The 23,378-nt window shown below is 36.4% G+C and overlaps 2 protein-coding genes across 2 annotated transcripts; both read left to right on the top strand.

Annotated features, from left to right (window-relative positions):
• Positions 1 to 5,897: 5,897 nt before the first annotated feature.
• On the top strand, positions 5,898 to 8,142 carry LOC107704083 (C-C chemokine receptor type 2-like). Its single transcript, XM_016506927.1, has 2 exons — positions 5,898 to 6,026; positions 6,956 to 8,142. The coding sequence occupies exons 1-2, from the start codon at positions 6,004 to 6,006 to the stop codon at positions 7,989 to 7,991; spliced, it is 1,059 nt and encodes a 352-aa protein (XP_016362413.1). The 5' UTR covers positions 5,898 to 6,003; the 3' UTR covers positions 7,992 to 8,142.
• Positions 8,143 to 15,147: 7,005 nt separating this feature from the next.
• LOC107704092 (C-C chemokine receptor type 2-like) lies at positions 15,148 to 18,524 on the top strand. Its single transcript, XM_016506936.1, has 4 exons — positions 15,148 to 15,254; positions 16,553 to 16,603; positions 16,900 to 16,974; positions 17,060 to 18,524. Exons 2-4 carry the CDS (start codon positions 16,578 to 16,580, stop codon positions 18,147 to 18,149), a joined length of 1,191 nt encoding a protein of 396 aa, XP_016362422.1. The 5' UTR covers positions 15,148 to 15,254; positions 16,553 to 16,577; the 3' UTR covers positions 18,150 to 18,524.
• Positions 18,525 to 23,378: the final 4,854 nt, after the last annotated feature.

Below are 23,378 nucleotides of genomic sequence, written 5' to 3'. Positions count from 1 at the left end.
TGAAAGCCTATTTATTGGTATGTATTGATATTTATTTATTTTTTTGTAATCGTAAGCACTGTTTTATTGCACAAATAGTTTTATCGTTACTGCACTATTACTATTCTTTTACCAATAGCTACTAATGAGAAGCTACTCATCAGAAGTCTCGTAAATTCACAAGAAATACCTTACTTCCATGTTCGATAGGCAAGTGAGAAAACATAAAAAATATATAATACATTTGACTGTTTATGCCCTTATAATGAAAGCCAGTGGGGTCTAAAACGACTCTGACTCTCACTGTATGGACAAAAAAATAAAAAAACACTTTTCCAACTTTTCCAACAGAAGAAAAAAAAACATGCATAGAGGTTTGAAACGACATGATGGGAGTGATTGATGAAAAATTCACTTTTGTGTGAACTATCCCTTTAAGATGACATTACAGTTTTTCTTGATTGCTTAAACACATTTCTTGAAACTATGCCTACTATTCTCAAAACAGTAAACACAAATCCATAACGTCTCACCCAATTCCCCAAACATCCTATTTTCAGGTCAAAATGAAGCTCTACACTCAAAAACATTCACTCTTGCTGAAAAACCAAACTTTGCCCTTAGACATCACACACAAGCCCTCAAAAACCACACACTACAACATAGTCTTACACACTGGTGCAATAAATTCAAAACAATATTTCCAAAACTGGTAAGTTATGTTGCCACACACACATGATCACATGATGAACACAAAAGACACAACCAATGTATATATTGGCACATTTTTATTCATTCATGTACTACACAGTACAACACACACACACACACACACAAAATCCCGTCTTTGGTCTGGGTCAGGCCAGAGAATCTCGTCCACATCACAGGCTATATTGGCCCTGGCCAGGCAGTGGGGGTAAAATCCTCTTGCATGACTGATCTACCCCTGGCAAGCATCTACTGATATGTCTAGTCAGGCTTCTTTCATGGCCTGGAGGAGGTGAGCACGGATATAAGGTTCTCAGTCATACACTTTCCACCGCCATGCCAAAAAAAACTCCTTAAATCGGGTTTAGAAAGGGAGAGTATGCAGGCAGAAAGATGTTTGAAAACCTCTGGTTATTGGTAAACCAGTCAACCAACGAACCAGAGCAGCGCGATGGAAGCTGACACTATCCCAAACAACACCGTAGTGAGGCTGCTCAGGCTGTGCTGGTTCCCTGTGGTCCAGCTGGAACATATGCTCTCTTAGAACATCAAGAAAAGCAAGGAGGAGCATAGTGTTATAGGGTCCTAGAATGGCATGGCGGTGGAGTACCCCTCATTGGCTGATGGCTGCGCACATAGTGACATTCAATCTCAAAGATTCTCTGCAAAACACATGAAACACAGTAGAGTAAATCACTACCCTGAAGCAGTGGTGGCTCGTGGGTTTTAAAATAGAGGAGGTACACTAATTGTATTGGTCTGGGGATCCCTGCCAATTATTATTATTATTATTATTATTGTTATTGTTATTATTATTATTTGCTTAACCACTTTAAAATGGCTTTTTTGTTGCTTTTAGTCAGAAAACGTAAAGAAAACGACACACATACAGCAAGATAATATAATTTCACTTACCTGGCCAATCACTTGAAGCAAACATCCATCCCTTCTTAAAAGTCTGTGTTAAAAGAGCCGACTGCTGTAACGTTAGCCTATATCCAGCTTAGGCATGTTCTCCCTTGATTTTTAATTTGTATATATACTGTTTGAATGACAGCTTGGTAAATCTGTTGGCATCAAATATTCAATATCGCTACTCATAAGTACTTGGTACATTATCAGCGCAGCGGCAGACGTTCAAACTAATATCACGTAATTTACGTCTCTATGATGATTGGTTGATATACCAGAAGGGAGGTTAGCCTCCCCTACGAGTTTTTTTTTCTCAACACTCCTCAGCACTGAAAGTGAACCCTCGATGCTGATTGGCCTATTTTTTTTTACCAACGGAGGCACGAGAGCTCAGCTCTCCCCTGGCCTCCCCCTACCCTTCTCTATCATTAGCGGTTGTAATTACATCAGCAGATTCGGCACATTCGCGATAGAAAAGCGGCGCTTTCCAACTTCAGTAACATGTTATGGTATTACAGCTGTGAAATTACGAACATAAAAGACACATTCTAAGACATGAATTGAAATGAATTGTGCATTTTATTAACATTAAATCGTCCTCCTCCCATTTTCACCTCAAAATTTTGGGGAAGCTGTGCCTCCCCTGCCTCCCCCGACGAGCCTCCACTGCCCTGAAGCACAGTTCAAGAGGGCACAAAAGGCAGCATAAACTGCTATACTGTGATGGTACACAATACTTCATACGATATCAAAACTCATACCTGAACATATTCCACTCGTTGGTCTTTCACTCTGACAGAGTTTCGTTCGAAAGGGACACGGTACACCTGTTTCATCCGGAACCGGTGCTTTCGAATGATGCGATCAATTGTGGAGAGGCTGATGTCATTACAGTTTTTCTGAATTGCTAAAACACATTTCTTGAATCCATCACTCATTTTCTCAAAACCTTAAACAAAAATCCAAATGCTCAAACTAAATTCACGAAACCTCTGACTCTTCCATCAAAATCATACAATCACTGCAAAACCATTTCACTTGCACTCAAAATCAAACAGTGCTCTCAGATCATACACATGAGTCAATAAAGAAAACACTACAGAGCATTCATTAGAAACTACAGAGAAAAATGGAGAACACAGCATGCAGAACATTACAGAAAAAAAGTATATTGTATTGAGTAAACAATTTTTCAATTCTGTAAAAAAGTATAGCAATTGCAACTGAGTAAGGTGAATATATTGTATAGGACTACTGTATGTACTGCAAGAATAGTATTGTGCTGAATATTGAATAGCACTGAATGTTTGCATACATTCAGCACTTGGATACTACAAAAATACTGCAGTCCAACTGCAAAGGCCAAAAAGGTCAAATACAGTTTTTTTTCAACTGCTTACACACAAAATCTTTACTTGTCACACAATTTCTGGAACCTGACACTCAAACTCCAGAACCACACAGCAAATCTGCAAAACCATACACTAATTCTCGACCTTTGACCTTTGAGTTCTCAATTTCATTAAACATTTTTTGCAAAACACAACACACAATTCTCTATGTAACACACAAAAATCTAACAGGAAGTATCTTGATTTCCTTTTTCAAACACAACCAATCAAAATGCCACACTAATTCATCAGTGCCTCACACTAACTCCTCACATGTGCAAACACTCATTGCTTTACTTAACACCAAGCAATCATGGCTTTAGAATAGGCCTATAAATACACATATACACAACTACACATGGTTGATGTATTTCTTTTCTTTTGTTCTGTGTAATACTGTATTCACAACCGCAAATGCTTAAAGTAAAAAAAGTTTGGTTTCAATCTTGCTTTCGTGTTTACCGTGAATCTCTCTGCCAATTGCTTTAAATCTTGAACAGAAATGTACGTAGGAGCTCATGAAAGAAGAGCTTTAGGTTTTGAATAACTGTGTGTATATGATATATCCAAAAATATAATATTATGGCAAAGGTGTTTGCAACAAAAATACAAATGTTTGCTTTTGAAATGTGTTTGTGATATTTTGAATGCAGTGCTTAATTTTACGAGTGATGTGAGGCATTTTGCATTTTGTGTGTGCAATTCTTTGTACTGTGTAAAGTTTTGAAAAAAAGAGGCAAAGTTTTGAAAATGTGTGTAAGCAGTTGAAAAAAACTGTAAAACTCTAAATGAATTGCATGTTACAGTACACTCAAATACTGTATGTTGTGCAATTGTAAAATCAGGGTCAATGAGAGCTTCATTCTGTCTCAGCATCATGTCTTTGTGCTTGAGTCTGGCCTGAGGACAATGTCCACATCACAAGTAATGTTGTCTTTTTTGCTAGACAAAGAGAAAAAAACCCTCTGGTCTGACAGATCCAGCCTTTGTAACACTCTCTAAACCTTACTCTTTCTCTCTTCATCCTCCACTTCTTACATATACTCTTGCTCCTCTCCTTCTCAGATTGTTTCCATTTATTCTTCGTATCATCATTCAGTCACCTGTGCCAGTTGTGGACTCTGAACTGGCTCATATTTTGTACAGTTGGTTTGATCACATCATTAGAAACAAGTGTGATAAGTGTTTAAGTGAATGAGAATGTGTTTAGAGTTTTGCAAAAAGAGTGCATGAGATTTGCAAATAGAGCCGAACTGCCTGAACGTGTTTAAGGTTTAGCAGAAAGAGTGCTTTATTCGACAAATTGGTTTAAGCTAGTGAGAATTTGGTTCAGAGATTGGGGTTTAGTGTTTTAGCAATTCCAAAAAACTGTAATCCCTCGAAAATAATGATTATCCTCAATCACTCTCCTTTGAATCTCTCGCAGGCGGATTACATTATTGGCAATGACCATGTTTACAAGCTCCCTCTCTTGCTCCTCCGACAAAAGCCTTAGCCTGCCTCCACTTGGTGGTCGTCTCTGTGTTCTACAAAAATAGAAGCACTCATTACTGTAACTGCCACACATCCTTTTTACAGTAAAAAATGGAAACATACTGAAACTCTATCTGTATGCGAGGCAATTTTATGCATTTCTTTATTACAGTCGCATAGTGCAACAGTGTATGTGTTGCTACAGGGCAGAGTACAGCACTCAAAAGGTACTGTACAGAGCAGTCTTACTGTAAGTACACCTACCTGTTTTCCTCCCTGAAGGTTCTGATGATGTAGGCGACGGTGAAGCGACTCAAATTTGGCTGTACTCGTTGCCCAGCCTCCCTCATAGTCATACCATGGACAAGGACATGGTCAACTAAAGTGGCTCGAATTTCATCTGAGACTGCTTGTCTCCTTGCCCTTGCCCCTCCTCCTCCTCCTCCTCGATCTATTTCTTCATTTCTCTGTGGATCCATTGTTCCAAAACTCAATGAACTGATTCGGGCCCTTTTATCTATCTATTGAAGGATCTGATTTATGTGTGTTCAATTTTGACTCGAATTGTGTGCTAATTGAGCTCAAGCTGTGCTGACTTGAGTGAACAGTATTGAATGCTAGTGCTTTCAAAATGACCACATGGTGTACGCAATAAGAAAGTAAGGGATTTGTGTGTAGAGTTCTGCAGTGACAGCTCAACAAATCTGACTCGTGTCAAAACAGGGGAGTAGTTTTTAGAGTTTAGGGAATTGGGTGTGCTTTTTGATAAAGGGCATTATGGTTTTGAAATTTTAGTTCAAAAGCCTGTTTATAGTGTTTTAGCAATCGAGAAAAACTGTAATAACAATTGAATTAATTAATTAATTAATTTTATTCAAGAGTTTTGATAATTGAGATTTTTGAAAATTTGAGAGTACTCTCTGTTTTGAGCCTGATAAACCTGAAAGGTTTGCATATAAAAAGTTTGCACATACCACGACAAGCCAGAAAAAGGGACACAATCTTGAAACCCATAATTAATTTTCCAAGAATAAGCATTAGTTTCACTTGTTCTTTATTTTTTCAATTCCTGAAAACTGACTCACTGTTGAAGGAGAAAAGAGCACAAACATTGTTTTTTCAGCATTACAGACATATCATTCACTGGTGTGGGATGGCATTGGTTTTGAGCATTATCTATATAAACTGTCCTTTTCAAGACATTCGCTGTGGGTGGGGGGACTTAGAATTCATTCAGTAGCTGACACAACCTCAAATGACTCAAAATTATTGTTTTATCTCCTCCCAGGGAATTTCTTTTGTGCATCCAAACCTGATTACCTCAGTGCGGTGACAGGAAATGTGTTCACATCTCACCATCTCTTCGCACGATAAATTTTGCAAAAAAGCACACTCACACATGCACAGGCTTCATTTAACAGGAAATTTGCTGAAGGCAAATGTACAGAAAGAGGGTGAAATGTACTGGACTCACTTCCATGAACATATGAACTAAGTCTTAACAACATCTCAACAACAAGAGTGACAGCAATTTGTCATCATGATTGAAACATATACAGAGAGGTAAACAGAATATTTATTTATTAGATTTTCATCATGTTGTGTTTTGATCCATCATTAATACATTTTGATAAATTCTGGAGATCGACTCAAGAGCATAATCCTGTTCCTTAAGAACAGCCCAATATATTACATTCAATGATTCAATGTTTATTTTTATTCAATTATTATATCACATACAAGTGATTTCTACTCTGTATTTGTACTGAGTATTGTAGAACATCTTGACTGTATTGCGCAAGTACTGTAATTCACAAAAATTTTACATGAGATCACAGATATTGATGTATGATAGTGGGATTGCGGTGGGATGCTTGAAAAACCTGTGGTTAATCAACGTGCTGCGACCTCCTTCTCTTTGTGCATAATGATATTTGAAAACCATGTGGTCTGCATGTGGTAGTTTTGGGGTTTGACTTCAAATCATTTCTACTGTCAAATTTTGTATTAAAAATTGTAAAAGCATTTTTAAATGCCTGCCTATTGAACATGTACCACTCGTAACAACCTTAATCAGGTTTATTATTATTATTCAGGCCTACCTGAATATTATTATTATTATATATTATTATTAATCAGGCCTACCATTATAATGCTATTACATTATTATGAAACTTTGTCTGTTGTACAGCCATTAAGCAATTAAATAAAGTTACTCTCTACAAATTATTATGGTTAATTTATGTTAAGTAAATTGGCATGTGCCTTCCGACTCTTAGGAGATTTGCTAAAGAACACGTTGCAACTTACTGACATCAACTTTCACACCATTATTGCACATAAATGCGGCTTGAAAAAAAAAATCCCTATATGATATAAGTGGCATGTTACTAGTTTTATTCATTGTGTTCAAGTACAACTACATTTAGTACAAATAGTGCGTTTTTCAAACTACTTTTAACTTTTTAAATAAAGTTTGCTATTTGTTACAGCATGAATACAACAACCTTCGATTACTACGAAACAGAAACCTGCAAGACTGAAGATTCACAGCTGAATCCAGATCTCAAGGCTGCCATTTTCTACATGGTTTTTGGACTTGGCCTTATTGGCAACATCACCGTCTTATGGGTCCTCTTGAAAATCATGCACGTGAAAAATATCACAAATCTCTGCCTGCTGAATCTGGCTCTGTCAGACCTACTAATGGTCCTCTCACTGCCCTCCTGGGCTCTCTATATTCAGGGCCACTACTTAAAATCCAATGAAATGTGTAAAGCAATGGCGGGTACATACCAAGTGGGATTTTACAGCGGAATCTTATTTGTGACCCTGATGAGCATGGATCGCTATTTGGTCATCGTACATGCTATTGCGGTGCTGGGAGCGAAGATGCTGCGTTATGGAATTATAGTTAGTCTCCTTATATGGATGGTTTCGATCTGTGCTGCCCTTCCAGAGGCCATCTTTGCAGCAATGGTCACAGAGGACAATATCACCAGCTGTCAGAGAGTTTATCCTGCTGGGTCAGCCCAAAAGTGGAAGCTCTTCCGTAACTTTGGTGAAAACGCAGTAGGACTATTCATCTCTTTGCCCACTTTAGCCTACTGCTACACCAGGGTCCTAATGGTTGTGAAAAAGACAAAAAACTCAAAAAAGGAACGGGCCATAAAGCTCATCTTAGGCATTGTCATCGTGTTTGTGGTCTTCTGGGTGCCCTACAATGTGGTGGTGTTCCTGAAAACCTTGCAGGAGTTTGGCATTCTAACTAGCTGTGAGGCTTATCTTCATATCAACATGGCCATGGACTTGACAGAGACAATCGCACTCACTCACTGCTGTGTAAATCCGGTCATTTATGCTTTTGTTGGAGAAAAGTTTAGGAAATGCCTAGCAAGTATGTTTTCAAGATATCTTGTGTGTGTGAAGACCTACCAATCGACATCTACACAATCCAAAGTTTCAGAGAATGAAACTTCCAACACAGCAATTTTTTTTACATACCCTACCAAAAGTACACAAGTTTAGATGGGACGGCAACAATTTTTTAAAATCCTTTTTGTAAATATTGTGCTTATCATTTAAGATGTTCAGTCTTTATTCATGCATTGTACCATATAATACATTTGTTGTGGTTATATCATATCCAGGGCTGGATTTATGCATAGGCATTCTAGGCACGTGCCTATGCTTGCTCGTCCAGGGGGGCCCAAACACAATGAAGAGATATATAATATTTTTGTTATACTATGGGATATCTACAACAGTAAAAGAACCAAAAACCCCAGAAGACATTGAGCAAATAAATATAACAAACAATAGGGTAAAAATGACAAACTATTTCCATGTCTTCATCCATTTATGTACAGAAATCAGCTTTCTTTCTCCCGTTCTCTCTTACAGACGCACACATAGTACAGACACGCACTCGCGCACACACGCGGAGACGCGAACAGAAACTTCTTGTCAGAGCTGCGGCTGCCCTGCGAATTTATCAATAAAATAGTTTCGCAGCTGAAAAGCTACATGATATTTCTCAGTAGCGAGGTTCTTGAAGCAGTTCAACTTAAAGATTCGCTATTAGTAGACGCTGCTGCTGAATACTGCTGAGAGACGCACAGACGCAAGTATTCACACGCACTTAATCTCTCCCTCTCTCTTTCGCTCTCTCTATCTAATAACTGCGTTAGCCTGCATATCAATGGCTCAAGCCTCTGTTGAATTTGCAACGGAAGGTTTGCGATGAGGTGCGTAAAAAATTAGCTAGTTCAACACACTTCAGGACAGAAACATGTCAAATGTCTTGAAACAAATCATCTGAACAATTGATGTGTGATTATGACTCTAGGCCATTAAAATTATTAGAGAAATAATGCACTCCCGAAGTGGTTATGTGGCCACGTCGCAGCGCCTATTAATGGAATGGTTTTTCTCAGTTCTCAAACAAATTAAGAATTACATTCGATTTTTATTGACTGAACGCAAGCGCTTATTGCGATAGAAAACAATGTAACGGTTTCCACTGATTAAGAAATATTTTTGTTTGCTTGGGTTGTAATATTAGGCCTATTATATTAATAGGGAAGGGGGGCCCAAAAATTGGTTTTGCCTATGTCACGAAAAGTGGTATATATATATATATATATATAATCAATACAACATGCAAGATCAACTCAATAATAAATCAATAATTTCTTTTATATATTTATAGCTTTTTGAATATAATTTTATTTATTTACTTATTTGGCCATATTGGTTGTCATTCTAATCTGTAAAGCATCAGGAAGTTTTTGGCAAAAGCTTATTGTAAAACAGTGAACGTGACTGAGTTTCAGGGAAGTAACTTCACCCTAACCTTTATCTGTACCTTTAAAGCTACAGCCAAATTAAGAATTACATTCGATTTTTATTGACTGAACGCAAGCGCTTATTGCGATAGAAAACAATGTAACGGTTTCCACTGATTAAGAAATATTTTTGTTTGCTTGGGTTGTAATATTAGGCCTATTATATTAATAGGGAAGGGGGGCCCAAAAATTGGTTTTGCCTATGTCACGAAAAGTGGTAAATCCGGCCCTGATCATATCAATTATACTACCTCAATTAGTGAAACCAAATGCCATTGTTAAAAAAGAACCATCATATAAGTACGTGAAATCATACAAGGATATGAAAATTCCTGCTTCAGGATGGTGGGGCAAGAGATGCTTTCTGCAGTCTGGTGTTTATGAATAAATTAGTGTCTTTCACACTGGCTTAAAAATGAACTGATGCATTCAATTTTATGAATTTACAAGTGATCTAATATTGAAAATATATCTGTTCCTCAATATCTCTGAGGCCTCATCACATGACCTGCTAAAAAATCATCACCGGTTCCATATAATTGTCGTTAACCACAGGGATAGAAATACACATCCTTAACCACACACACTTCGAAGGCAAAACCAAACACAAAACATTGTTCCCTCACATAGGCTAAAAGAAGATGTGTGGGTGCAGTATTGATATATGGAGGAACTTTACATTGAATGTATTCTTTACTGGACTGATGTCTGTGAATATTGTATATTCCTAATGTCTGTTAAATTTTAAATTTAATAGTTAAATTTCTAAACTACTTATTTCGAATGCACTGATAATTATATCAAGATGTTTGTCAATATGTAAATAAACCAATAAATGAAACTATTAAAATCTGTATTTTGTTTATTGTAATGCTATCGCTTACCACAAGAGCCCTCCCTAACACATTTGGCACTGCATGCTTACGCTTACTTTAGTTTTAAATCATAGACAAAAACATTTCAGTAACAACACTGTCTCTGTAGCCTCACTGTATACTGAATTATGACATTTTAAACATGTTCATGCAGAAAATATCCAATTAAGTGGCATATTATTGCATAACAATGTATGCAATTATATGGCTTATATGGCATAATATTTGGACCATGGAATTTTAGATTTGATGTTTAGAGACATTTTATTACCTTTATGGGGGTGAATTTACACTATTTTTCATATACACTGTCAACAAAGATTGTATCTTTAGGGCTACAACAGCTTGTCACTAGGGCAGTATCCTCAATATGTACCCTTAAGGTAGTGATATGTACTCTTATGGTACTATTATGAACACTAGGGGTTAAGAAGGTACAAAGTTGTCCCTTTGAGGGTGCTTTCCACTGACAGGCTGATGTACCCCTAAAGGTACTTTTTTGTTTGTTTGTTCTGAGAGTGTACTGTATATGCACACAGTCTATTGTTTATTTTTATCAAATACCTGAATGATTATAATTTCTTTTATATATTTATAGCTTTTTGAATATAATTTTATTTATTTACTTATTTGGCCATATTGGTTGTCATTCTAATCTGTAAAGCATCAGGAAGTTTTTGGCAAAAGCTTATTGTAAAACAGTGAACGTGACTGAGTTTCAGGGAAGTAACTTCACCCTAACCTTTATCTGTACCTTTAAAGCTACAGCAGAAAACCACAGGTTTCTGAAGAGACATGCTCTGCAGAGTGAGGCAGATTTCCTGTGTTCTTTGGCTCTGATGCAAACACAGTACATGAAGACTGCTGACATGGCAGTGTTATTTCAAGTAGCACCAAACAGACTCAGAAAAGAAATCCAGAAAGTAATTTTTATAGAAACTCCTCCCAAACTGTTGTAACATACAGTAGTTACATCAATGAAAGCATTTTATAGTAATAATGCCCAATCTATCATAATCGAATCGAACTGATAATCTAAAATATAAAATTATGTGTCAAAAACCTTGCAAAAATGCTCTAAATGGATTATATTTTATGTCTATAACTACATTTATGGTATTTATCCAAATCTATCAACAGGATATTTTTGATCAAGCATCTGATGCAAGGCATGATGCAAGTTCATTCATTGATGTTGTTGATTGGACTTTGTAATCACACATAACCACTTCCTTGTTATGAGGTACATATGATTTTTATCTGCATGAAAAAAAAATTAAAAAAAGAAGTCAACTATTCTGCATCCTGATCAGTCAAATGAAAGTATGCAATATATTGATACAAATGCATGATAAACCAATTCACCTCCTCTACAGTAATACAGTAGAATTCACCAACACAATTTACATCATAATTTTATTCTGATCCTCTAATATGATTGACACTCCAATTAAGTGCTGATGTTTTCACTGTTTGTATCACAGTGCTTGTGTTCCCAGTCCTCCAGACCAATGTTAGTGGTGCAGAGTAGAAACAAAGTTTGTTATTTTGCCTGCAGCTGGCAAATTTGCAACTTATATGTAGCATTGTTAAAAGCTATATGTGCAAGAATATGAACGCTGATTGATGTGATACCAGATTTGCAAAATTACAGTTGAATAAATTAACTGTGATATGACACTATCACCATCCCAGTTGCATGACTTCAACATCACATAACTAAGCTTCCAACAAATCTTTATTTAAAAACATTTTCCCTGAAATTTTGAGTTAGTATATTTTGCAAGAGTGTGATTATAAACACAATGAGGCTGTAAAGGTAGAATAGTGAGTAGATGAGATTTTTCCTATTCCTCTTACCTATTACCTAAGTCCCTGACAACCTTTTTTTCTAGACAATCACAAGGTGGTATTGCTGATGTATTTTATGTGTAGAACAAGCTTGTGTTAACCACAGATATTATTTCAGATAATTAAACCCTATTCAAAATACCCACTGACTTTAGGATGATGAAACCAGAAATGCTAAAATGCTAACTCGTTTCTAGGTTTTGGCCTACAGAAATATGTCATCCCTGCAGCACTCTATCCTTTGTAGTCTCTGTTAGTTTATATTAATAAAACTGACAGCAAGTCGTTTCAGTTAGGTACTTTTATTTATTTTTTTATTAAAAATGTAGCAAAAAGGAGGAAAATTGTACAAATTATTAGCTGTAACATTTGACCTTTGAACATGAATACTTACTCAAATTCAAGTTCACGTTTATTTATAAAGCGCATTTAAAAAACAACAAGTGTTTGTACCAAAGTCCTGTACAATTTTAAACATTATTAGTCAATAGATTTTATATTGCCTAATAATATTTAAAATTGTACAGCACTTTGGTACAACACTTGTTGTTTTTTAAATGTGCAAAGCAAAACGCTAACTCATAAGATAAATGAATAAAAACATGCAGATAAAACCATAAGCAACTAAAAATTCTATAATACTTACTGAAGAATTAAAACAGATGTAATGAATGCCAAGTTCCCGAGAAATATCTATACAATCCTTTTTACGTCCATCATTAAATGTGTATTTTGGTGTAACTGAGACATTTTCTCTCTCCAGATGATGAGTTTGTGGGGTGTGACAGCATCTGTCTTGGTAGAAGTACACATTTTGGTTTAGAATCACGGTGCATCTCTTCCATTTGTTCAAGTATTAGAAACCATGTTTATGAAAGCCAAAAATGGCCATTATAAATGACCAGTATTTGAGCCCTTCACAAAGTTAAAAGGACAAAGGCCCTGTCCTAAATTGCACACTTCACATTGCCGTCTTGCGAACTTACAATGGCCGCCGCGTGCACGTGTCCGTTAAGTCCATAAGACCGTAGGGTGTCCCATTCATCATTTTAGCTTTCAGAAGGGTGCTCGTGAGCGCCCCCTTTGTGGCCGTTATGCACCCTCGATGCACACCTCTGCCGAGCCCACACTGAGGTGAGCTCCACAGCAGACTTCTACCCGACATTCAAAGCGGCATTATATCATGAAAGTGTGGACTCAGAGGAAGGTTTAGGGTGCGATCTGGGACAGGGCCAAAGTGTGTGTGGGGGGGGATGACTGGGCGTGTTTATGCATAAATACAAGGAATGATTGGAAATTCTAACAATATGGTCAATAAATTCAACATCTCTGTAAGTTACTTGCTTAGTGGAGAAGAGAAGAAAAGTTTAATCAACCGAACAGAGCTGGTCACATTTACATGCTCTGTTAAAACTTTAAAAAGAAAAAAAGTACATGATTGGTAGGAAACAAGTTACGATTTGAAAGCTTAAAACCAAAATATATACATTTATAGGCCAACCAAGGACGCCATTTGTAAGTTGACCAGAGCTGGGCAAAGTACTAATAAAAAGCCAATATGCTAGTAATATGCATGTTAATAAGCAACTAGTTGATGATGAGAATTGGTCCGTAAACTAAGGTGTTACCAAAAATTATATGTGGGAACTGGGAAGTTCTTGAGACCATTAAAACATATTCTTCTAATATCATTATTACTATACTTGGGTTAGTGATTTAAACTAAACCTTATCCTAATGGTGTGCTCCATTTGTACTTGGAAGTTGTAAAATCCAAGAACTTTTAACTGAAACACCCCCTCAAGTTGGAATTCTGGTTTGGAAAGTTGGAGGAACCACAACAACCCTGCCTTCAGGCTGATCATTGCATCAACAGAAGTGAAACACCAGTAATATACTGTTTATTAGCATGTCCGTTTGTTTGTGTCTACACAGTACACAGTACTATCCAACCTCTATCTGTGGACATGATACTTTGGTGCTGTCTGTGCAAAATACTGCTTTTTAATGTGTTTTGATCAACTATTGGTATCAATGGACGCGTCAATCTTGATTTTCCGACTTCTGTATTGGAACACGGTCAACTTGAGTGTGATGTCATTTCTATGTGCATGTGACATTTCCTACACATTTGTGCTATAGTTAAAGCTCAAATTATGTGGCTTGTTGAGTAGAGGTGAGCTTTTTCTTACAAGTTTAGCTTGGTGGATAATAAAAAAGCCTCAAACATTACATTGATTTTGGAAGTCATATTTGATCATAACTAGAGACAAGAATATTAGAGACTTGAGGGTGGGCTTATTTAGTCCAGTAGCAACAACCACTTAGCAACCGACCAGAACATCTTAGCAATGTGGTTTTGTAAATGAGCAAGCACCATTTACATTTTACATTTCTTCAGAAAATGTAAAAACCTAGTTATATTTTGCTTTTTTTTGACACGTGCTACTATTGAGTCTAAGCACACATTTCCCTCACAGTAAAGAGACTGTAACGAGAAAACTTTAACCAAGGCAAACAAGAACCCACAAAAAGAGCAAAGGTAAACCAACCCCTCCACTGGTTTCATGTTTTTTGTTTCAGTGTGTTACTAATTCAGAGGGCGCAGATATCAAACTTTATGTTATGTAATGATAAAATACTTGAAAGAACACCAGAGCCTATACAATGTAAGATATGTAAGGTGATACAGACTATGGACATTTCCTTTAAAAGCACTTTTAAGTGGTTGGGTGTCTGCAGAGTGTGTAAAACCACATGCTATCACATTGCTCAGCTGTTCTGAGTACACAAGCAATGCTGAGCGTGTTCTTTTACTGGTTATTTATTGGCATAGGTTTGTAATTTAATTTATTTTTTATTTTTTTACGGCATTGAAGCACTATGAAGTTCATACTGCAGTGTTGCAACATTGTTTTTTCATTCAAAAATAAAAGACAGAACATAGATGCATAACAATGTAATTTCCTCCAAACTGTATGGGAGCCAATCGAGTCATTGCTATTGTAGCCAATATGAAACTAGTTCTGCAATCTGCAAAGCCCCTACCCCAGTTTACCTATACAGAGGAAGTGTCACAAACCAATACCCTGTGGAAAAACAAAACAAACAAACCTATAATAGATCATGTGTTTTGACCGATCTCATATAAGATCTTATCTCATCTCAACTAGCCGTCTTTGCTCGGAAGGTCAGGGGGCAACATCAGTTACCACACTTGTGAGTATTCCTGGCAAGCACATTTCTGATTTAACATCTTTTTTTTTTTTTTTAAGTGTTAATTTATATGCCTTTAATATGCCTGGAGAGCACTTTAAATATGAGCCATAGCCCCCACTTTTACAGCAAACACCTTTTGTATCAGTTTGAATTGGTTGAAATGGTTATGGTTTCACACTTTTTTATGGTTGGTAAACCAGCTGTTGAAAACATTCAATGTCACAGAATAAATCTGAATGTCACAGGTGGTTTCCACCACAGATCGAAGCTCATAGTGCTCATAGGTATGTGAAATTTTCTGTTACGATAATAAATCATTCATATGACTTTATTTATTAAATTAAAAATGTGGTAGAATGACTTTGGTATTTCCACAGAATACTACAAACATGACAATTTGCTAAGCACAGAAGGCGTGTTTTATGTGGCAGATAAAAGACTAATTAAAAATATAAAAATATTAATACTATGAGGCTCAAATTAACAATAATGTATGCTCTGTATATTTTTTTCTGAGGTGTCATACTTTAGGCATATTGTTTTTAAAGCTGCTTTAGAACAATATTTATTTTGTATATTAAAGTGCAATATATATTTAAGTGCTGTACTATTAAACTAAACTGAATTGAATGCGTGCCCTCTACATTTATCAAAGTAAGATGCCAAAATGTTACTGATTCATGTTCTTTTGATAATCAGTAGTACAGTAAATAGTAAAGGGTAACAGGTAAGGGTTTTGCAATAAGGTTCAATTTGTTATCAACGCATTAAGTATCATGAACTACCAATGACATTTGTTCCCACAGCATTTATAAAAAAATAATTGAATGTCAATTTATATACTATTGTTTATTGTTCATTTGTGTTCATTCACATTTTAATTCATACAAATTTTGATGATAAAAAGGTATCAACAATCATAGGAATTAGCATTTTCTAAAATAATTGTTCATTGGTTATTATCATGGTATATACCCAGTAAAGTACTTTACTACTTATTTATATTTACTACTACATTATGCCTTATATCATCAACCAAATGATTATCTCCTCCACATCTAAAATCATATATCATAATGCCACAAAGTAGTTATTCAATCAAATAATAGCATTTTGCTGACAATGTAAATGTGTTTATTTATATGTTTATAAATGTGCATATCATTAATACGTTTATTTGTCTATTAATGTTAAAGCAGCACATATTGTTAGTTAATACATTTGTACTAATACCTTAGTTTTATCTATTACCAGCATTGTTATGCTAACACTCAATTTTCCTTTTTGGTCTAACCCAGTTAGAACACCTCTGGTTCTCTGATTATGAATTCTACAACTGCGTTGCTGAGGTAAGACCAAACATCATCTCCAAATGTAGTTCAAACAGCAGAAAAAGAACACTGAGAAAATGGGACATTGGAGAAAACTGAAATAACACACAACAGTCTATATACATACACAAGTTCTGTCTGATCAATATAGATGTATATCATTCATTTCTTTTTAGTGTGGAGAAGCACAGAACAGAAGCCATGATTGATGGCAATTACTGCATTATAGCTGACAAGTGTTGTTCTGATACCATGTTCTTTGAAGAGCCATTTGCACTGAGAATGAAATCTCTTTGTCTCTTTGTCATGAACAGGACTACTGCACAGCATCCATGGACTGGAAGGATATCTTACAGTACCCCTTATCTAAATGAGCTTGCATCAACCAGGTGAGGTCATATCACATGTATATTAGTCACATGTAAAAGAGGAGCTCTGCGTTGCTTATAGTATATTTCTCTTTTCCTTTACAAGTGTGGATTTACTGGATTCTGGTGTGCCACAGAATGATGAATATTCTGAATATCCGGAATATTCTGGGTACTACAATTATGATTTGGATCCATCTGTATTGCCCTGTCATTATGGAACTCACGGAGCTAGCATCCTCCCTGTGTTATATTCCCTGTTTTTCATTGTGGGCTTTCCGGGTAACATACTGGTGATCTGGGTAGTCTTGATGGGTGTGAAGCTGAGAAGCATGACTGACATCTGTCTTCTGAACCTGGCTATAGCTGACCTGCTTTTAGTCTGCTCCCTCCCCTTCCTAGCACACAGTGCCAGAGACCAGTGGATCTTTGGAGATGTTATGTGCACTATGGTTTTCAGTGTCTACCACATTGGATTCTATAGTGGGATATTCTTTATTGTTCTGATGAGTGTTGATCGATACTTAGCTGTAGTTCATGCTGTGTTTGCTTTGAGAGTCAGAACAAGGACATATGGGATCTTAGCCAGTGTAATCATATGGATCATTGCAGTTTCAGCATCCTTTCCTGAGCTGTTAAATCTCAAAACCACACAGATGAATAATTCAATTTATTGTACATATTATCCAACAAATAATCCAGATTCTAGTCATTATTCAATGATTATTGGCATCTTTAAAAAAAATGTCATGGGTTTAATTCTTCCACTTATTGTGATTGGATTTTGTTACTCGATGATTCTGATGAGACTCCTGACAGCTCGCTGTTCCAGGAGGCAGGCCATGCGTCTTGTCATCATGGTGATGGTGGTCTTCTTCTGCTGTTGGGCTCCATACAATATTGCAGCTTTTGTGAGAGCCTTAGAGCTGAGTAAACATATAAGCCCACCTTGTGAGAGCAGCAAGGCAATCAGTCTAAGCCTGCAGATCACAGAAGCTTTGGCTTACTCACACAGCTGTGTGAATCCCTTTCTTTATGTGTTTGTGGGAGAGAAATTTAGGAAGCAACTTTTCAGACTCCTGTACAGGACACCCTTCAGCAGAGTGCAGTTCATGAAGAGCTACATTATACAGGCCACAGGATCTGTTTACTCACAGACCACTAGTGTGGATGAGAGATCAGCTACAGCAGTTTGAGTTAAAGAATAATTGGAAAAGGGAATACAGACAAAAAATGTAATAAAATACATAAGTAAACAAGTAAATCAATCAATCGATCAATCAATGAATAAATAAAGGATTTACTTGCCTAGTGAAGATGCGGCCCAGAATAGATGAGGCAAGTTTATAGATGAGCAGTTTGAGTGGAAATTTAATCAGAAAGCTGTAAATTGATGACTAAATAGATGAGTAACATTGGACTGTTCACGTTAAAAACAAGGATCATACAATGTCATTTACAAGAATCATAGTGTTATTTGTGCATATATCTGTAAATGTTTATATTTATTTTTTATATGATCATTTAATTTTTGGTTGTTTTCTGGCAACTATATGTACTTTGCATTTTACATGTGCATACACACATACATGTATTTTAGTGTTACTGATGTTTTTGTTTACTGAAACTATATGAATTATCTTTTGTAAGAATACATAGCTTCAATAAAAATGTATGTAAGTTTGTGGCTCACATTGCAGAGTGATAATTTTACATTACCAGTGATACACAGCAAGAAGGTCAAATGATAACACTTTACAATAAGGACCCATTAGTCAACGCAAGGACATGCATTAACTAATATTAAATTAACAACGAGCAATACATTTGTTGCAATATTTGTCAATATTTGTTAACGTTAGTTAAAACATATATATTTGAGGCACCTGCATTAACAGAGTTAATAGCTTCAGAGTTGACTTCAGAGTTCAAACACTCACAAAAACTCCCAATATATAACCTCTGAAGCTTTTTACACTATGAAATGAATCTCTTACATCATACGCACATCTGCACTTTGTTGTTTCTGATAAGAGAATTCGCCAGTGAGCAGAATTCAGTCAGCGAGCGCTCGCACTGAACAAAACACCGTCATTTCAGCGATGACTCATCTGTATGACTCTGATTTGGCAATTGCATTCATAAGCTCAACAGAATCGTGTGTGATTGGTTAAAATGTGCAGCGCTGTAAAAACGCATCTGAGTGAAGAGTGAAGGCAGATTTAAATTTAGCAGCTGATGATGTGCCGCACTGAACGTTCTAATCACAACGGTGTGATCGTATCAAGTGTACAAAAAGTTGTTCGGCTATGTATTTGTCTTTTGGAAGCTGCATTCAAAATCCACTTTGCTCACGGTCTGAATGGGCATGACGCCTCTGATAGGGATAATCAGTATTACCTTTCAGTATCCATAAAAAAAAATACATAAAGTACATATAAAAAAAAAAACATATTAGATTTGTCTTAACTCTTAATGCAACCCAGACAGCAGACAGTTTCGGCCCAGATCCGGTCCTCATCTGGCCCGCATGGATTTCACATGGGCCAGATGTGGGCCGGATCTGGGCCAACACTATGTTGCTGTCTGGGAAGCAATCACTGTTAGTTTATGTTAACTCAGGTCCATTAAATACTATTAACAGATACAACTTTTGATTTTAGTAATGTATAGCCTAAGTAAATTTTAAAATTAACATTAAAATTAGCTAAAAATAATAAATGCTTTAGAAGTATTTTTTTTTCATTGCAGTTCATGTAAATATAATTTAAATTTTTTTTATTTTCTGAACAAATGTTGTTTAAATAAGATTAAAAATGAAGCAACTCTGAGCAAAATCCACTTTGCTCACGGTCTGAATGGGCATGACGCCTCTGATAGGGATAATCAGTATTACCTTTCAGTATTCATAAAAAAAAATACATAAAGTACATATAAAAAAAAAATACATATTAGATTTGTCTTAACTCTTAATGCAACCCAGACAGCAGACAGTTTCGGCCCAGATCCGGTCCTCATCTGGCCCGCATGGATTTCACATGGGCCAGATGTGGGCCGGATCTGGGCCAACACTATGTTGCTGTCTGGGAAGCAATCACTGTTAGTTTATGTTAACTCAGGTCCATTAAATACTATTAACAGATACAACTTTTGATTTTAGTAATGTATAGCCTAAGTAAATTTTAAAATTAACATTAAAATTAGCTAAAAATAATAAATGCTTTAGAAGTATTTTTTTTTCATTGCAGTTCATGTAAATATAATTTTAATTTTTTTTATTTTCTGAACAAATGTTGTTTAAATAAGATTAAAAATTAAGCAACTCTGAGAGTGTATTATAGCCCGTTTGACACATTTTACCATTTTTATATTCAGAAAAAGTGCAATTTAAACACAAACATACTTGCATTTTTGGTTTACGGGGACTCTCCATAGGCGTAATGGTTTTTATACTGTACAAACTGTATTTTCTATCGCCCTACACCTAAACCTACCCCGTACAGAAAACTACTGCCAATTTTTTAATTTAGTAAAACACAGTTTTGTACGCTTTTTAAGCCTTTTGTTTTACGGGGACACAGGAAGTGTCCTCATAAACCATGTTTACGTTGTAGTACCCATGTTATTATACACATTTTTGTCCTCATAAACCATATATACCAGTACACACACACACACACACACACACACACACACACACACACACACTGGTTTCCATGCTTTATAGGGACATTCCATAGACATAATGGTTTTTATACTGTACATACTGTATTTTCTATCCCCTTACCCTTAACCTAACCCTATCCCTAAAACTACCTCTTAAACAAAACCTTCTGGAATTTTAGATTTTCAAATAACATCACTTAGTATGATTTATAAGCTTATTTTCCTTATGGCGACCAATAAATGTCCCCACAAGACAAGGATTTTGGATATTGCCATGTTTGTGTCCATAATGATGGTATACCTGAACCACACACATACACATCAGTTTATGATCACAGGCAAGGAAAGCAAAACCAGAATGCTCCCCATTGATTAAGCATATTTGCAAGCAAAATGTCAAAAATCATTTTGGGACATCGGGAGATTCATGTTTAAAGTAGATGCTGTAATGTTTGGACTACAATTGAAGCAAAATAACATGTACTGCACTCTTCACAAAAGAGGTCAATTATGTTATTTATATTAAAACACGTCAAAAAAACAACCCTAAACTCATGTCGTGCTGAAGCGATAGAAACTGGGTCACCGGCGTAACCACAGACCCCAGCCACTACTCCTCCACAAAAGCATGATTCAAATCGTTCTATATGTTTCTCTCACAATGAGCAGATTTTACATAGACTCAAACATAGATTGTCATCATAGCGGACATCCTGATTCAGTCTAATATCCCCATTACAGCCCTTTTAATGAGATTATGTGTATTATTCTCATATCTGACCAGTCAGAGGGATTAAGCTTTCACTAGCCAGTCAAAACAAGTAAAACATGTGATAGACATCACTCATTCACAGGACAGCACATTCATAATATCACACTGACACCTCCTGAGGGACTATCCCCATTACCATAATGAAACAGGTGCTTATTGTTGTTGCTCTCTACAAGTTCGGAAAGTATTCTCACAAGAGTCACAGACATGTTAAAAGTAAACATATGTTGTACTAAAACACAATGGCATTTACATTGGAAATTACAAGGCCCTTGCGATTTCTAGGCTGGACTACTGCCGTGCTCTTCTGGCTGGACTTCCATCATGCGCAATCAAACCTCTATAATTGATTTAGAATGCAGCAGCAAGACTGATCTTCAATGAGCCAAAGGGGCCCACATCACACTTCTCTTTATCTCCCTGCACTGGCTTCCGGTTGCGGCTTGCGTCAAGTTCAAGACATTGATGCTTGCGTATAGAACGGCCACGGGCTCAACCCCCTCCTACTTCCACTCACTCTTACGAGTCTACATCCCCTCCAGAAGCCTGAGATCTGCAAGTGAACGACGCCTCATGTGGTACTATCACAGAGAGGCACAAAATCACTTTTCCCGAATGTTTTCGTTCACCGTTCCTGGCTGGTGGAATGATCTTCCCACCCCCATCCGGAACGCTGAATCCTTTCATGTGCCATCTGAAAACATTCGTCAACATTTGACTGCATCCTAAAAAATTAAATAAATTAATTAATTAAAATGGTTTTGTCTTTCCTTAACCCCTCCCTGTCTAGCTTGTACTTATCGGAACAATGTCTGAAACTTTGTATTACAAGCACTTCCTGTGTTTATTTGCCTCTTTATGATGAATCGCTTGTTGTATTCCTCAGTTGTAAGTCGCTTTGGATAAAAGCGTCTGCTAATTGAATAAATGTAAATGTGTAAATGTAAATTACAAGGATTATCTATTAGAGACATGTAAAAATGTATGAGCTGATGTATGCACACACCTCTATCATTTCTTAAAGAAAAAACTGGTTGAGGTTTATCCAATACAACCCAAACCGTACCATGGTTTGAACTTCATCCGACTGGGTAACTGTAATGAACTGTCATACTCAACAAATTACTACATTCTAATCATTATTAAATCAAGATTCTAATCCTTATTCAAGGATAATTAGTATATTTAAAATGAATGACATGGGTTTAATTCGTCCTCTTTTTATGATTGGATTTTGTCACTCACTGATTCTGAACACTCCTGGCAGCTCGCTCAAACTGTGACTGGACATCAGATATGTAGAAGTAGGAGTATGATGTTGGGCTGTAACACTGGGTTGTCATTTTACTTTGATTTGTGAAATTTAAATGACAAAACTCACCCCAGTAGTGGGACAGGATGTCACAACAGTACTCTTTGTACCTAATTTACACAGTTTAGGGATGTAGGTTGTACATTACAAAGCTAATTTTAATGTGGTCTTTTTATGCTATATGTATCTTATTATGGTATATTTAAAGTTCAAAATCACATTATTTCTCTCATACTGTACTTTGCTGCAGCACCTCTTTTCACCCTCTGACTGACACACTCTGTTTTAGTTCCTGTCACTTTAAACCCATGCCTTTCCGAAAATCCTAGTTTGCTCTGATTGGTCAACCACTTATAGCATGTGTTGGAAATGAAACACCTCTTACCATAACCGGGTTTCAGCTCGGGAGGCCTTTATGAGAAACTGTAAACACTATTATACAGTAGCTTACCTATGATAACTATGGCATCAATATTGGAAGTCTGGAGAAAGGACAGAAAGAAAAAAGACTTGCAGAAGTGACTGAAAAATCAGTAAAAACAAACTGACATTGTAAAGCACCTTGTAACTTTGTTTTGAAAGGTGCTATATAAATATAAATAAATAAATAAACAAACACGTTCCCTGATGCCAGACTTTATCTTACATTTTTTCTCCTTGTATCACGCTAGCAAC

The sequence above is a fragment of the Sinocyclocheilus anshuiensis genome, unplaced genomic scaffold (genome assembly GCF_001515605.1).
Source record: "Sinocyclocheilus anshuiensis isolate Anshui unplaced genomic scaffold, SAMN03320099.WGS_v1.1 scaffold1272, whole genome shotgun sequence".
In the NCBI taxonomy this organism is placed as follows: Eukaryota; Metazoa; Chordata; class Actinopteri; order Cypriniformes; family Cyprinidae; genus Sinocyclocheilus; species Sinocyclocheilus anshuiensis.
Note: the sequence above shows the minus strand (reverse complement) of the source record. Positions and strands in the feature narration are given on the sequence as shown.